We start from the raw sequence: 16,628 nt of genomic DNA, 5'->3' as shown, positions 1-16,628 counted from the left end.
CCAATTCCAGTTCTGGGCCTCAACTCTTAGGGCTAAGAACTGCAAGCCATGCAACCCTCAGCCTTTTTTTTTCCCTCTTTCTCTCTTCTCTCCTCCCCTCTGCTTTTCTTTTCTTTTTTCTTTTTTAGAGTTCAGAATGGAACACAGGCCCTTGCATGCCCTCTATCACTAAGCTATATACCTCAAACCCTCCCTTATTTTTCTCAATTTATCTAGGAAATGGGCAATTGGCAGGAGGATGCTTACAGGGCAACTCTGTGGAGATGCGAGACAGCGTATGGGAACTCAGCACCCACTGCTAGAAAGAAACCAGTCTCTAATTTAGGTAACAGAGAATGGATGATCGTTTTGATATTGGCAAGCCCCACTAAAGGGGACGTGAGCATCCCTGAAGCAGGAGGCTGGAGAGAGACCAAGTGCAGAGACCAGGACTGTTAATTACCAGGTATGTTCAAAAGGGGAGACCCCAGAATAAACAGGTCTTTACCTAATTTCTTACCAACACTGGCTATGACAAGGAAGAAGCTATGAGAAGCAAGAAGAATTGCAGAGGCAAGGGACAGGAGGGCAGAAGAGGAACCAGAGAAGACATACTATAGGAACCCAGAGCAAGAGTCATAAGGATGTGACACAACAGAGGAACAAGCTCATGTTAGACACCATTTCTCACCTGTTGGGAAGCTGGCAGATGTCGATGGTGCTTCCCCACCAAGGGCCTGTGGGGTCCCCTGCTCGCTGTCTGTTACTGGGCAAGGAAGGGGCTGCACTGCTTGCCTTCTGTATTCAGGACACTGTCTGCACAAGATGTATGGCTGACTGCAGGAAGAACAGGAAGAGCTGGAGTCACAAAGGAACAAGTTCCTAGCAGGCAGCACTGCTGTGTTACCACATGCCCCCAGTTCTACTGTTGGGCCTCAGCTCTACCTCTACTCAGCTTTACTTCAGTGTGTGTGAAGGGAGAAGCTGGCTCCTTTTTCCTGCCCATCTCCCAGCATTAGAGGGGGCACTACCAATACCACCTGGAACAGGGATTTGAGAGTAAGAACCACATCTACCATATGCTGACTGCTCTGTGCTCAGCTACTTTCTTGTTCCATTCCTCACACTGCATGTTTCAGCACACTCTTCTCTGGGCCACTCAACAGGATATGGACTCACAAGCTCTGAGGTGGAGGAGACCCAGGTTTATGAGAAAAAACTACATTGAAAGCACTGCTGGCCCACCCACCACATGCATGTTCTCTCCTCATTAAAATCAGAGCACAGCTAGGCATAGTGATGCCCACCTGTATTCCTAGCAGTCTCCAGACAGAGGGAAGAAGAGCCCAGTGAGTTTGAGACTGCAATTACAGGGGTCAACCACCACACTTGGGCCCAGCTCTATCTTGTTTTGTTTAGAGGGATTTTGTTGTTGTTTTCATTGTACAAGAGATTGAACTGAACCCTCTCACATGCTAGGCAATTGCTCCACCACTGAACTACACCCCACCGCCTTTAAATGTTTTTATTTTATTTTATTGTGAGAAAGGGTCTAAGTCTCCCAGGCGGGTCTTGAACTCACTCTGTAGTCCAGGAGATTTGTTTTTTTTTTTTTTTTTTTTTCTTTTTGAGACAGGGTCTCCCTGTAGCCCCAGCTGTCCTGGAACTCACTATGTAGACCAGGCTGGCCTTGAACTCACAGAGATCCGCCTGCCTCTGCCTCCCGAGTGCTGGGATTAAAGGTGTATGCCACCACGCCTGGCTTTGTTTGTCTTTTTAAATATGGCCTTGATCTATAATGTTGACCCCCAACTTCAGAATTAGGAAACACCAATGTGTCAGTAAGTAAGATTAGGTCTCAGAGGGCTGTGTCCTCTCAGTCTGGGCACTATTCCTATCCTGTAATACTACTTTAAGAAATGATAATACATGGGGTGTGGTGGCACACCCCTGTAGTCCCAGCATTTGGAAGGCAGAGGCAGGCAATCTCTGTGAGTTCAAGGCCAGCCTGGTTTACATAGTGAGTTCCAGGCCAGCTGGGGCTATAGAGAGACCTGTTTCAAAAAGAGAGACCTGTTTCAAAAAGACTAGAAGAAAAAAGAAAAAAATGATAACACTACCATTTACGGTTGAAGTCTTATAGTCTCTAGCTACAAGGACAAAGTGCATTTGTGAGGAAAATAATACGTTAATTATAACATTTCTGTTGTAGTCAGTGAATCAGGACTCATGATGAGAAATCTAAGAAAATGAAGATATGGAGGAGGTTTCAAAACTCATTGAGGCTGTTAACCCATTTGCTGCTGCTCAGAATCTATCTAGTCCTGGCCATATGCCAATGTCAGGAAATAGCCTCAAATCATTAAGGAACTTGTCTCCTGAAGTCCCATGCTGAGGATCCAATAGTAAACTTTAGCACAGTACTGACACACTTCTCACCCCCAAACCCCACTTTGAGTCAGGCACAAGACTTACCTGATGTCTGAGGATTCACTGTCAACATCTGACAGCTCCAGCAGGTCTTCTGAACTCCCCTCTTCATCAGAGAAAGACCTCCTGACTTTGGGTTGCAGCATATCTTGAGTGATTTTATTCCTGGCATCCATACTTCGCACATCTTCTTCACTGCGACTCTTGTCTAGATATAAAGGTCACAGTAGCTTTCATTGGCAGAGAGACAGGACCAGAGAGATGATCTAGACTGCTTAGAGAGGAGCTTACAGCTCCAGGCCCAAAAGGGAAAAGTCAGCTGGCTGACCACTTGCCTGGGTGCTGGATTAGGTATGCTTCCACGAGGTTGTTCAGGATGTGGTTTTTGCAGATTCGCTCCACTGGACAGCGGCAGGTGGGGCACAGGGATGAGCGCTCCATCCAGCCAGAGTAGCAAGCCGCACAAAATGTGTGCATACAAGGCTGCAAACTGGGAGAATATGAAGGAACATGTCTTCTGACAAAAATCCTCCAAAGATGTGCCACTGTGACACGCGGACAAGGTCTGTAGTAGGCCCACCCAGGTAGGAAGTACAAGCTGGATGCTGAGCCATGAGCCAATTGTGGGAAATTCTATCATCTAACCTAAAAGTACTTCAGCTCACTGTTTGAAGAGAAAAAGAAATAAGAGGCCACATGACCTGCTTTCAGGAGAAGCAACAGATAACGACTTCAGGAACATAAGCAACAGAGATACTGAATGTTTGGGGATTGAAAGCTGGGTAAACTCTACCTTCTAAGTTTCCAAACAAAAGCCAGAGAAGGCTCTCCCAGAGACATTCACTCTGGGACATTCATTCTATAATAAATATTATGTTTCTGTAGCTAGGAAATGTTTAAAACTCGGTACACTTCACTTGATCCATCTGCAAGATAAAGACCAGGTATGCTGGATTACTTATGACCTGTGTCAGTCAAAACCAAGGTTAATCAAATCTTGTGGATTCTACGGCCCTGGTCTTGAGGCTCCAGGATTTCTCCTTGTTGGCATCACAAGTAAAATGAAAATGGCAACCTGAGCAGATTCCAGAGCAAAGAGGACCAGACAGTTTTATCCACAGCCACCTCCCCACCCTTGTCAAGGATCATAGGGAGCCACTGCTGCTGGAGCCACCCTGGGGTGTGAAGCAGCACACCTCACACAGTCGTGCAGAAGGTCTTGGCAGATGATGCAGGTTAGTGTCTCCTCCATCTTGTCTGGCTTCACAGTGGCAGCTCTGACATCCTCATGTGTGGTGTGAGTGTTTCTACACTGGTCTGCAACCAACAACTGTAGATTCAAGTCAAGCTCCCCATCTGTAAGAAAAAAGGACAAGTTCCAATGGACACCAAAGAAACCAATGTAAGCCTCTGGTTTTACAGACCCCCAGAAGACAAAGAAGATTCTTGGACTTTTATTGTCTACCAGCAGCAGAGGACACAAAAGCTATTTATAAAGATTATTATTTTTAAGAAGGCCTCAAACAAGTTATGTTCCATATGCCTAAACTGTGGTTTAGAATTGCTGACCTAAAAAAAGAAAAAGACATTCAGGTTGTATAGATAAGATATAAAGGCCACAAGAGAGAAAAGAGTGAAGTAGAGGAAGGACCAGTTATACAGTGCTTGTAAATGCCACTTTTGTTTAAACGGATAAATATGATCCCAAGCACAAGAAAGTGCTGCAATGAAACTCTAAGATGGCACTGGCAGCTTTAAAATGTTTTCTCCTGGGCTGGACAGATAGCTCAGAGGTTAAGAACACTGGCGGTTCTTGCAGAAGACCCGGGTTCGAATCCCAGCACCCACATGGCAGCTAACAACTGTCCCTAACTCCAGTTCCAGGGGATCCAACAGCCTCTTCTGTCTTCCGTGGACATTGAACGACATGGGTGCACTTACCTACATGCAGGCAATACACGCATACACAGAAAATAAAAATAAAATAAAATATATATTAAAAAAAAAACCACTTTTCTTGCAGAAGACCGGGTTTGAGTCCCAACACCCACATGGCAGCTAACAACTGTCTGTAACTCCAGTTCCAGGGGATCTGACAGCTTCTTCTGTCCTCTGCCAGCATTGTATGATACAGGTGCACTTACCTACATGCAGGCATAACACTCATACACATAAAATAAAAATAATAAAATATTTGAAAAAAAGTTTTCTCTTGATACATATGTATAATTACTACTATTTTTGTTTTTTTGAGGCATTCTCATGTTGTCTAGATTGGTCTTGAACTCAATGTGTAGCCAAAGATTACCTTAAACTCCTGATCCTCTGCCTCCATCTCCCCAGGGATGGGATTACAGCCATGTACCACCACATGTGGCTCAAGTTTAATTTTTAAGTTTTTTGGGAGGCGGTATTTTTGAGACAGGGTCTCCTTGTAGCCCCAGCTGACCTGGAACTCCCTCTGTAGACCAAGCTAGCCTTGAACTCACCAAGATCTACCTGCCTCTGCCTCCTGAGTGCTGGGATTAAAGGTGTGAGCCACCACACCTGGCTTTAATTATTAATTTTTAAAGTATTAGCTTTATTATATTTTACTTATTTATTTTGTGAGGGGGTAAGGATAGGTGGGATGCACGTGGAGATCAGAGGACAAGTGCAGGAATCATTTCTCTCCTTCACCACATGGGTTCCAGGGATCAAATCAAGTCATAATAAGACTTGGTAGCAAGTACCTTCACACAAGTCATCTTGCCAGTCCTCAATTTTTGTTTTTAAGTTAGAGAAATACTTAGGCCTGGAGAGATGGCTCAATGGTTAAGAGAGTTTGCTCTTCTTCCTATGGACTTAAGTTTGGTTCCCAGCAACCACATTAGGTGGCTCACAACTGCCTATGACTGTGGCTCCAGGGCATCTGATACCTTCTTCTAGCCTCCATGGATACCTACACACACACGCATACACACAGAGAGACACACACATGTATATAAATAAATCTTTTTTTATTTTTTTGTGATAGGGTCTTCCTGTAGTCCCAGCTGGCCTGGAACTCACTATGTAAACCAGCTTAGCCTCAATCTCACAGAGATTTGCCTGTTTCTGTCTCCCAAGTGCTGGGATTAAAGGGGTGTGCCATCATGCCCAGCTCTTGCTTGTTTTTTGAGATAGAGTCTCATGTAAGCCAGGCTGGACTTAATTATCTATGCAGCTGGAACTGGCCTTGAACTCCTGAGCCTCCTGCCTCTACCTCCCATGTTCTGAGATTACAGGTGTGCCACCACATCTAGCTTTTTTTTTTTTTTTTTTTGAGACACGGTTTCACTATATAGTCCTAGATTGCTTGGAACTTGCAAAGATCTGCCTACCTCTGCTTCCTGAATATTGGGATTAAAGGTCTGAAACACTATGCCCAGCAGGGTAACATTTCTTTAAAAAATTGCTTTCTTCTTGGAGAGATGACTCAGCAGTTAAGAGCACTGGCTGTTCTTGCAGAAGACCTGGGTTCAAATTCCAGGGCCCACATGGTGGCTAACAACTGTCTGTAACTCCAGTTCCAGTCAGCCTTCTTCTGACTTCCTTGGGCACTGCACAAAACGGGTGCACTTACATATATGCATGCATAACACTCATAAAGTTAAAAAAAAAAATGCTTTCTTATCAAGATAGAGGAATTTGGCATGAATCTGTAATTGTTTCCCGAACAAAAGCCTGGTAGAAAACAATACTATTTGAATTATGCAAACAGAAAAAGGAGCCTAGACTTTTCATATAGAAAATACAGTGTTTTAAGTATAAACCAGAGGCAGATCAACATACTTCTGCAGAAAGTGTGGACCTATAACAGGCAACAGCCCCCATAGCACAGAACACTATAAGAGGCCAAAGGATGAACAGAAAAGTAAGACTCTAACCTCTTTTCATTTTCTTTTTGGCAGGTTCCAATTCTTCATGGTCTTGGGGTTCCAACAAAGAAAAGGATGCTTCTTCTCTGTCTGGGAGAGCTGAAGAAAGGCTGGAGAGTTCATTACTTGCAAAGAATGGGCCACATCCTTTTGGGGAGATACCTGCATTCTCAGACCCTGTTTAAGGGGATAAACAAGTCAGGTTCTGCTTTGCCTTCTTCAGAAGAGAAAAATGTCAGGAAAGTGTCACTGATTTAAAGCAAGGGCAGTTTGTACACAAAGATCTCACAATTTAAGAATGCTATGTGGTTTATACAAATACTCATCCATGTGAATCATACCTTAAATGCACTAGGGCCCATAAATGTGCTAACAGAGCTAGAGGCAAGTGACACATTCACAAGGAAAGACATGCAGGAGATCCAAAATGGGATCACTCTTAAATTGGGACTAAGATGTCCAAGTCCACATGCCAGCAATCACAAAATGCACAGTACATGCTAACCATCCCCAAAAGAGGTCTGTGCGAGACAAGAACACTTCAAGCAGGAGTGGGGGTGGTGGAGAGTACGTTAAGGGAAGGACAAAAGAAACTAGTAGGCAGAGTTTGACCTACAGAAGCAAAAAGCCAAAGAGCCACACACAATGGGAATGAACTTGGTTGAAAGGTTGGGAAACTTTCTAATATCCTCTATTGGACACACAGCTGGCCTGGATTCACTTACTCAAGACCTAGTTCATAATATTACAGTATAATGCCTATAATATTCAAATGGTAAGCCTTAATATTTTTAAAAAACTGGCTTATACTTGTTAAAGGAAAAAGAAAAGGAATTACTTTGGGAACAAATTAAGTCATATACTAAAGAAAGAAAAGGAATCTAACTTCTTGGGCCTCCCTGCCCTGGAACCCACTCATCCTCTGATCTTGAGAGCCTTTTACGTTCAACCATGTTTTTTATTTCTAGGACAAAAGCTCTTATGACATCACCTCACATCTAGAAGGTACTAAGAACTATAATTATTTTGGTAATATATAAGTACTCAGGTGTACAGATAGATAATTTTCATCTTTTTTTGGGGGGGTCTTTTTGAGACAGGGTCTCCCTGTAGCCCCAGCTGTCCTGGAACTCACTATGTAGACCAGGCTGGCCTTGAACTCACAAGAGATCTGCCTGCCTCTGCCTCCCAACTGCTAGGATTAAAGGTGTGTGCCACCATGCCCAGTGATAATCTTCATCCTTAAAAACTGTGTAAGAGCCGGGCATGGTGGGCAACTCGTGCTTTTAAGCCCAGCACTTGGGAGGCAGAGGCAGGCGGATCTCTGAGCTCAAGGCCAGACTCATCTACATAGTGAGTTTCTTGCCAGCTGGGGCTACAGGGAGACCCTGACTCAAAAATACCAAAAATAATAAAATAAAATAAAAATTGCATAAGATATGAATTCATTGCCCATTTTAGAAAATTAGAGTATCAGAGGTTAAAAGAACCTTATAAGATTACATGCTATATACATAGATAGAAGGAGAGTAACATGGTGAAGTAGGCTCTCTCTCTGTCTCTGTGTGTGTGTGTTTGTGTGTTGCTGGGGAATCAAACCCAGGGCCTTTCACTTGCAAGCAAACGCTGCTATAGCTTCAGCCTAAAGCAGGTTTTCTTCAAACTGTTCGGTGCTTCATTTCTGAAGATATTCATTTTCTTTTCTTTTCTTTTCTTTTTGGTCTTTTATTAAAATTTTTTTTTCTTTTAAATTTTATGTGTGCGAGTATATTGCCTGCATGTATGTGAGTGCACCCGTGCCATGCAATGCCCCGGATGTCAGAGAGGGCTTCAGATTCCCCTGGAACTGGAGTTAAGGTCGGTTCGTAGCCGCCATGTGGGTGCTAGGAATTGAACCCAGGTCCTCTGCAAGAGCAGTCAGTGCTCTTAACCACTAAGCCATCTCTCCAGCCCCCCCCCCCTTTTTTTTGTCTTTTTGAGACAGGGTTTCCCTATAGCCACAGCTGGCATGGATTCACTATGGAGACCAGGCTGACCTCAGACTCACAGATCTGCCTGCCTCTGCCTCCCTAGTGCTGGGAGACATTCTTATAATATCGACAAAGTATATAGCTTGAGGTGACAGATGGCATATTTTATCCAAGGGAGTTGGAGCTTTCCACTTAGTTCAAAATCTGTGCTTGTACTTCAAGTGCTCTGAGCCACACAGATGTAGATTGAATATTGTTTCTACTTTCTTGGGGCTACTGTCACATGGGGTGGGACACCTGGTGTTGGAACCAGCTGTAGAGAACTGGCATGTACCCCAGTTGTACCCTGTGTTTAAAGAAACATGGACTTCGGAAGCCTGTAAGACTTTATCTACCCAGGATGCTTTAATCTTAAAGTGTGACTAAATTTTCTTTCATGTGTGAATTTGAAGTCTGTTAAAACAGAGGTAAATCACCAGATGTGGTGGCACACGCCTGTGATCCCAGCACTTGGTAGGCAGACACAGGCAAATCTCTGTGAGTTCAAGGCCAGCTGGATACAGGGAGACCCTGTCTCAAAACAGACAAAAAAAAAAAAAAAAAGGTAAATTAAGAGACTTTGAAGTTATAGTTTAGAAGTTTATAGGACAGAGGCGATGGGTAGAAACTCTTTTGTAATTTCTTGGCTGAAGCTGCTCATCTAATGGATGAACTACTCGCCCATCCCACATGTTTTAGCAAGTAGGCATCTTTAGTAAGGATATAAAAAGTCCTTCCACATATTCTTGCTCTGAAAAGTCACAGCCACAAAATCAAGCTATTTGACACCTGTGGCACTACCATCTGGGACAGTGAAGTGTGTGGCTGGGAATACTTTGCTGCTGGGTTTATACAAAGAGCCTTAGGAAGGGCTATGGATAGGGAAGGGGATGCCTGTGTTCTGAGCAACTGCATTAGGAACAGAAGTTCAGAGAGTTTGGGAAGGGACTTCCAGTCTTTTTTCTTTTCTTCTTCTTCTTTTTTTTTTTTGGTCTTTTTTGAGACAGGGTCTCTCTATAGCCCCAGCTGGCCTGGACTTCAGTATGTAGACCAGGCTGGCCTCAAATTCACAGAGATCCACCTACCTCTGACTCCCAAGTGCTGGAATTGAGACTTCTAGTCTCATACTGACTCTTGCACTTACTGCCTCTCTTTCCCCAAATCCCACCAGAATACTTATTTATATAAGGCCCTGGGTACCAGCCCCAGAATCACAAAACAAAAACAAAACAAACAATATTTTCCAGTAGAGCAGCCAGCTGGCTGATGAGTTAACAAGCAGTCTTTTGAGAGAGACTTGATGCTGCCAATCAGTGGCTAGAACCATTTGGAACAAAAGTCTTTTCTGTGAGACTCTCCTAGTTCCTGCTGTTGAGTTAACGTGATGTTTAGAGCTCTGGCCAATATCCTGAAAACTACAGACATGTTGATATGCTTGAGGCAAAAAAAAAAGGCAAGTTTGGGATGGATGGGTGGAAAGGCCATGCACCTTTTGTTCTGGAAACCAGTTTTTCTGTCATACCTGAACATATCCTCACTGACATTTAAGAAGACTTCTGTTCCCAAGAAACCTACAAACATCTGTACAATGTAAAAATAAAGAGCCAAGTATTCTAGGAATAAATAAGAATTAGCCCAAAATTAAGTGAAGGAAGCTATAAAACCTTACTCAAGAAATTTCAGGTTTTTTTTTTTTTATAAATGGGGCTTTTTGCTATTCTGACATTCCCCCCTCTGAAGAGGTAACCCTAAAATCTTTTCGGGATTAGATAAGAACTCCAAAATACTTTTGACATTTTTGGCCTTTGGAACAGATTATGTTGCTAACAGGGCCAAGGGCATTTTGATTTTTAGCCAAGAAACTGGCTACTTTTCTTTGGGGTCTTTTTACCCTAACTGCCTAGCCAATTCCTTCCTCCTATTCTTATCACAACATCCCCTGAAGAGGTTACCCAAATTGCCGATAGGGAATCAGGACACAGACTGCCCTGGCTTCTTCCATGCTGAACAGGGATGCCAGGTGAGGCATTGGGGTACCCCTTCAGTGGGTCTTTCTAAAAGACTCCCCAAAAGTATTTCATTATTTTTTATTACTATTTTATGTGTATGAGTGTATTGCCTGCATGTATGTAAATGCACCTGTGTCATGCAGTGCCTGTGGAGAACAGAAGAGGGCGTCAGAGCCTCTGGAACTGGAGTTTCGGACAGTTGTTAGCTGCCATGTGGGTTCTGGGATTTGAACCTGGGTCTTCTGCAAGAACAGCCAGTGTTCTTTTTTTTTAATATTTTATTTATTATTATTACTTTGTTATTGTTCTTCTTTTTGAGACAGGGTCTCCCTGTAGCCCCAGCTGGCCTGGAACTCACTATGTAGACCACGCTGGCCTTGAACTCACAGAGATCTGCCTGCCTCTGCCTTCTGAGTGCTGGGATTAAAGGCATGCACCACCATGCCCGACTATTTTATTTATTATTATTTTTATTTTACGTGTATGAGTGTATTGCCTGCATGTAGGTAAGCGTACCCGTGTCTTGCAATGCCGGTGGAGGACAGAAGAGGCTGTCGGATCCCCTGGAACTGGAGTTAGGGACAGTTGTTAGGTGCCATGTGGGTGCTGGGATTCAAACCTGGGTCTTTTGCAGAACAATCAGTGTTCTTAACTGCTGAGCCATCTCTCCAGCCCCAAGAACAGCCAATGTTCTTAATGACACTGAGCCATCTCTCCAGCCCCCAAAAGCTAGTTTTAAAGATAATCTAGAAGCTACTGTGGTGGCATACACCGTTAGTCCCAGCACTCAGGAGGCAGAAGCAGGCAGATCTCTTTAAGTTCCAGGCCAGCCAGGGCTACATAGTAAGACTCTGGAAAATACAGGGAAACAGCTGAGTAAACTAAAAAAATTTAGTATGTGTAGTGTGATCTAATTCAGGGGATATGGGTGTACACACATATCCCAATAATACCCACAGTATATAACACACATCCCACTTCACCACATGTTCTGAATTCTCCCAATGACCATAAAGAAGAAAAAGCAAACAAAAACAAAAACAAAAACAAAGACAGCTGTAAGGACCAGGGCATGTAAAACTGGTTTTAAGCAACACAACACACTGTTTTGGATAACCTTTGAAAACACTATGATAAATGAAAGGAGGCACTCACAAGACCACATACTATATGACTGTGCACATGGACTGTCAGAAACAGACAAATACATAAGAGATTTGTAAGTCTCCTCTTAAGTTATAAAATGTTCTGGGATTAATGGTAATGGTCATGCCAGTTTGTGAATGTACTAAAACCACCGATGTCCCTGATGTGCACACTTTTGAGTGATATTTACAATATATGAATTAAACTTAGATAAAACTAAAATTTCTCCTGGGAACAAAACAAGTCAGTATACACAACTATAGAATACTAATGAGTGGATTTACTGTCTCTCAAGGAACAAAAAAATGTGACTGCCACTGTGATCCCCATCTCACCAGAGCTGGAAGAATGCTCTTGCCCTGCAGAGGTCGGCTCTGGCTCCATAGAAGAGGTAGAGGCCGTGGGGAAGAGGTCTGATGTCGATGTTGATGGCTGTGGTTCCTCTAAGCATGTCTGAGTCACGGATGACAACGGTGGGACCTGGGGGTTGCCCCACCCTGGACCTGAGGAATCTTTGGTCACATGGAACATGTTTTCTTTATTGGCTTCTATGAGCACAAAAGCAGAGGGAGCATAATCAGAGCTCAGAAAGACACAGTAGAGGGCTAAAGGGCTCTTCCTAGAACTCAAAAGCCTTTTATAATAGCCAAGTCCTTGCTACAACATCACTTACCAAAGGATTCTTGAGTCATGCTTTGCTTTTCACTTAAAGATTCATAGATATATGCCACATCTAAAAAGAAATTAATCAAATCAGAGAGCTATGGCCTAGTGGAAAGCAAGATCTCATCTCTCCTACTCCTCTGGTCACATCACATCTGTTAATTATCTTCACCTATCCAACAACATTCACCAGTTTAAGTGATTCCAATACAAGCAACCCACTTTTACTAACCAAAAATAAGTAAGCAGCCTAAGGGAAAAATGGCCTTAGGAGACAGACTAGGGTGAAGAATCCATGCCTACTTATAACTGTAAGCCTCTGAAAGGAACAGATCTGAGATCCCTCTATATTATATGGCAAGGGGCTGATTTGATTTTGAAGATGCACTTTTTCCTTGCCAAGAAAGACAATGGTGGTCTTCAAGTATTTTAGAGCAAAGGTTCCTCCACCTCTCCTTCTTCTACACGGCTTTCCTATAAACAAAGCCTCCTAGAGCTGGAGCCAGTCTCACCTTTGCTGCCTCTTGTAAACTCATCCAATAGACAGCCAACGGCTTCCAGGGCCACAATCCTGGGTTTTATTCCTACACTCCTATTCTACTGCTTAACCCAGCCCAGTCCATTTACTCCTCTTTGGCTTCTGTTTTGAGATACACGGCTCCTGGAGGCATTCTTGACAAAAGGCCCTGACTGCAGAGTCGGCACTCCACTCAAGTGTTTGTACCAAGAACTTACATAAACAGTAAGGGAATGTAGACAACTGAAACTTTCCTCTGGAAATGTCTGTTTCAACAGCTTTTCTTCCTGATGGTGTTTCCCAGCCTCAGCTGGACTTGGGCAGCACCTGGGCAAGTGTCTAACCCCAACAATTTTCCTCTCTTACTGTGTTCTGGCTCATTCTTCCTGTATACCAAATAGATGACATCTCCAGTCTGTAAAGGGCAAATCTGCTTCTTAACAACTTTCAGCTTGTTGATAACTGTTCCATTGGTGCTGTTAAAAAAAAAAAAAAAAAAAAAAAAAAGTAAGTTAACCTACTCAAAGTACTAAATAGTGTTAACATTTTTCTACTACCATTAAGAAATCTGTTCAGCATTACCATTTTGAAAATACTCAGAGGAATGAGAAGTTATTTTTTCTGTTATTAATTCTTTTAAAAAATTCTTTGACAGTTTCATGCACGCATATAATGGATTTTTTTTGGTTTTTTTGGTCTTTTTGAGACAGCGTCTTCCCTGTAGCTCCAGCTGTCCTGGAAATCACTATGTAGACCAGGCTGGCCTCGAACTCACAAAGATCCACTTGCCTTTGCCTCCCAAGTGCTGGGATTAAAGGTGTGCGCCACCATGCCCGGTCCACATATAATGAATTTTAGTCATACTCCTCTCTCCCATCCCCCTCTCCTGTTCACCTTCTTTCCAACAAGTTCCCAGGAATGAGAAATTATTTAACAATGTACATATGCAAGTACCACTAGACAATGCTCTAGACAAAAGGCCTGCGTGTTCCTACTCCCTCACTGGCAAACTTAGCAACCCAATCATCTTATGGTATAGTTTAACATTTCTTCTTCTCCAATACAGGTTCCTTTCTGCATGCCTCATGGTGGATCCTGAGGCTTACTGGCAGCATTCTGCTTAGCTCTGCCCCTTCCTTCCAACAATCAATCCCTTCAGTTAGTCTTCTCAAGCAAATACTGATACTGATCCCTCCCCCAAGAGATGGGCTCAAGGTAAAAGCAAAATAAATGCTGGGTTTTCAACTGAAGATGACGTGGCCCCTGTGCTCAGTAGATTCAGTCTGACCCAACTGTGACCATACTGCTGGGTGGGAAGCCCAAGTGTTAGGGGACAGGAAGAATTCTCTTGAGAAGGGCTTTTGGGTGGAGACCTGTTGGAAATCAGGCTTGGCTACATAATAACGAAAGAGCATAGTACAGTGAACACAAAATTTAACAAATGAACCACCATAGACCATAGCTTTGCAGCCTTGCTCCTGAGGCCCAGTTGTGGAAGGAATTAACATTTCAGTAGACTTGCACCATAGTTCCCTCTGGTCAGGGAATGGCAGTCATTTCCATAAAGCACAGGACACTAACTAGTTCAGGCTCTATGGTTACAAAGTCTCTCTCCAGCTACTCAGCTCTTGTCACTGCAACATGACAACAGCCAAGGGCAGAACATAAATAAGCCAGCATGGCCATGTCCCAGAAAGACTTCTAAGACAGTATGCAGACCTCAATCTTGACAGTCACAATTCTCCTGGCCCTTTGCTGCCAGGCATCTTCCTACTGTCCATTTTCACATTCTTTCTTAGCAACTGAACCCCTGCTCTCAGGCTGAAGCTCAAATGCCCAGCTATGACTTTCCACTCATCACTTGCACTGACCATACAAGTCCTCATGCCTCTGGGCCTAAGCAAAAATGGTGTCTCTGCCTGGACTGCCCGCTTCCCTTGTGGCCCACCTTTGCCCTGGAAGTCAGTACCTCTGACAGGAAACAGATTGTTCCTAGAGCCTTCAAAAGGAACCAGCACCCTAAGACTCATGCTGGATTTTGGACATCACAACTGTAAAACAGTAAATTCATATTATCTTTTTTTTTTAACTTTTTAAAAAATTTTATTTATTATTTTTATTTTATGTGTATGCTTGCATGTAAGTAAGTGCCTCTAGCCCCAAAACAAAAAAAAATTTTTTTTTGGTCTTTTTTGAGACAGGGTCTCCCTGTAGCCCCAGATGGTCTGGAGCTCACAAAGAAGACCAGGCTGGCTTTGAACTCAGAGAGGTCCACTTGCCTCTGCCTCCCAAGTGCTGGGATTAAAGGTGTGAACCACTAATATTTTATTTATTATTTTTATTTTATGTGTATGAGTGTGATGCCTGCATGTATATAAGTATACCATATGCATGAAATGCCCGCAGAAGCCAGAAGAGGGCATCAGATCCTCTGGACCTGGAGTTATGGACATAACCATGTGGGTGCTGGGAAATGAATCTGGGTCCTCTGGAAGAACAGCAAGTGTTCTTAACCACTGAGCCATCTCTCTAGCCCAATCTAGCCCAAAGTCCATATTGTCTTTTTAATAAAAAAAAATTATTTATTTTTATTTTATGTGTATGGGTTTGATGCCTGCATGTATGTAAGTACATCCGTGCCATGCAATGCCTGTACAGGTCAGAAGAGGGGGTCAGATCCCCTGGAAACTGGAGTTATGGATAGTTGTTAGCTGCCATGTGGGTGTTGGGAATCAAGCCTGGGTCCTCTACAAGAGCAGCCAGTGCTCTAACCACTGACCCATCTCTCCAGCTCCCAGAGTCCATATTATCTTGTGCCACTATGTTTATGGCAAGTTGTTACACAGCCACAGGAAATTAATTCTATCATACAGTCCTGATCCAGGAAAAATGGTTTTAGAACCAGCACTGTTTTCTATACAGAGCTGAGACATAAAGAATTTGATCTGCTACCTACTAAAATAGAAAAAAAATCTAGCATTTCTTTCTAGAATACTCACGTTCCAGCTTCTATCCCTGAAACTCTTATTATCATGATGCCTAATCTCTAAAAGAATACAATAACTCAGAAATGGTGGTACATATCTGCAACCCCAGCACTCAGGAAACTAAGGCAGGAGGATCATGAGTTCCAGACCAGCGTAGGCTATAGAATGAGACCCTGTCTCAAACAAACAAACAAACAAACAAACAACACCCCAAAACAGATCCACTGATGCACAATGTGCTACAAGAAGGCCATCCACCATGTGCACCAAATTTAAAATAAGCACACTCAGAAGCAGTACTCCCTTCAAAACAAGACAATCCAATATCATACAGAATTTGGAGAAGAGCCATTGCAGTGTCATTTATAGCAAGAAAAAAAAGTCAAAGTAATAAATGATCATGGGGAAATGAAATGACAAAATATCAAGAATAATAATAAAAGCTACATAGGGAGTTCCAGAGAGCAGGTGCTATAGGAAGACACGGTCTCAAGGAAAAAAAAAAAAAAAGAGTAAAAAACAAAAAATATGAACCAATCAAACAAAACAAAAAAACGCTGGAATGGAAACCCAGGACCATGACAGTAATTGTTGCATAATCTCATTCAGGAAAAATAATGTACTCATCCATTTTTAATGTTAGTAGGATGAGAAGGCTGGAAGGAATCCCACTATTTATGTACTACTTAAGTTATAGAAGAATTGTTTAAAAAAAAAGATTCTGGAGGCCAGGCATGGTGGTGCACACCTATAGTCCCAGCACTTGAGAGGCAGAGGCAGGCAGAGCTATGTGAGTTCAAAGCCAGCCTGGTCTAGATAGTGAGTTCCAGGCAAGCTGGGGTTACAGGGAGACCCTGTCTCAAAAAGACAAAAAAAAAAAAAAAAAAAAAAAAAAAAAAGATTTTGTGGGGCTGGGAGATACGTCAGTCCAAAAAGCGTTTGCTGTACAATCATGAGGACCAGATTTCAAGCCTCCAAATTCATTTTAA

General features: G+C 42.9%; 1 protein-coding gene across 1 annotated transcript in view; it reads right to left on the bottom strand.

Annotated features, from left to right (window-relative positions):
• Chfr (checkpoint with forkhead and ring finger domains) overlaps positions 1 to 16,628 on the bottom strand; it is a 43,535-nt gene that overhangs the window by 18,152 nt on the left and 8,755 nt on the right. The window contains exons 4-11 of the mRNA XM_008850189.3: positions 13,019 to 13,128; positions 12,146 to 12,205; positions 11,808 to 12,020; positions 6,318 to 6,485; positions 3,606 to 3,765; positions 2,745 to 2,899; positions 2,455 to 2,617; positions 671 to 816 (exon numbers count right to left, since the gene is read on the bottom strand). Coding sequence (XP_008848411.1) covers positions 671 to 816; positions 2,455 to 2,617; positions 2,745 to 2,899; positions 3,606 to 3,765; positions 6,318 to 6,485; positions 11,808 to 12,020; positions 12,146 to 12,205; positions 13,019 to 13,128 — 1,175 coding nt within the window. The remainder of the gene's footprint in view (positions 1 to 670; positions 817 to 2,454; positions 2,618 to 2,744; positions 2,900 to 3,605; positions 3,766 to 6,317; positions 6,486 to 11,807; positions 12,021 to 12,145; positions 12,206 to 13,018; positions 13,129 to 16,628) is intronic.

Source organism: Nannospalax galili, unplaced genomic scaffold (genome assembly GCF_000622305.1).
Source record: "Nannospalax galili isolate Female #2095 unplaced genomic scaffold, S.galili_v1.0 scaffold100, whole genome shotgun sequence".
Taxonomy (NCBI): domain Eukaryota; kingdom Metazoa; phylum Chordata; class Mammalia; order Rodentia; family Spalacidae; genus Nannospalax; species Nannospalax galili.
The sequence above is the reverse complement of the archived record's forward strand: the minus strand, read 5'-3'. Positions and strand labels throughout refer to the sequence as shown.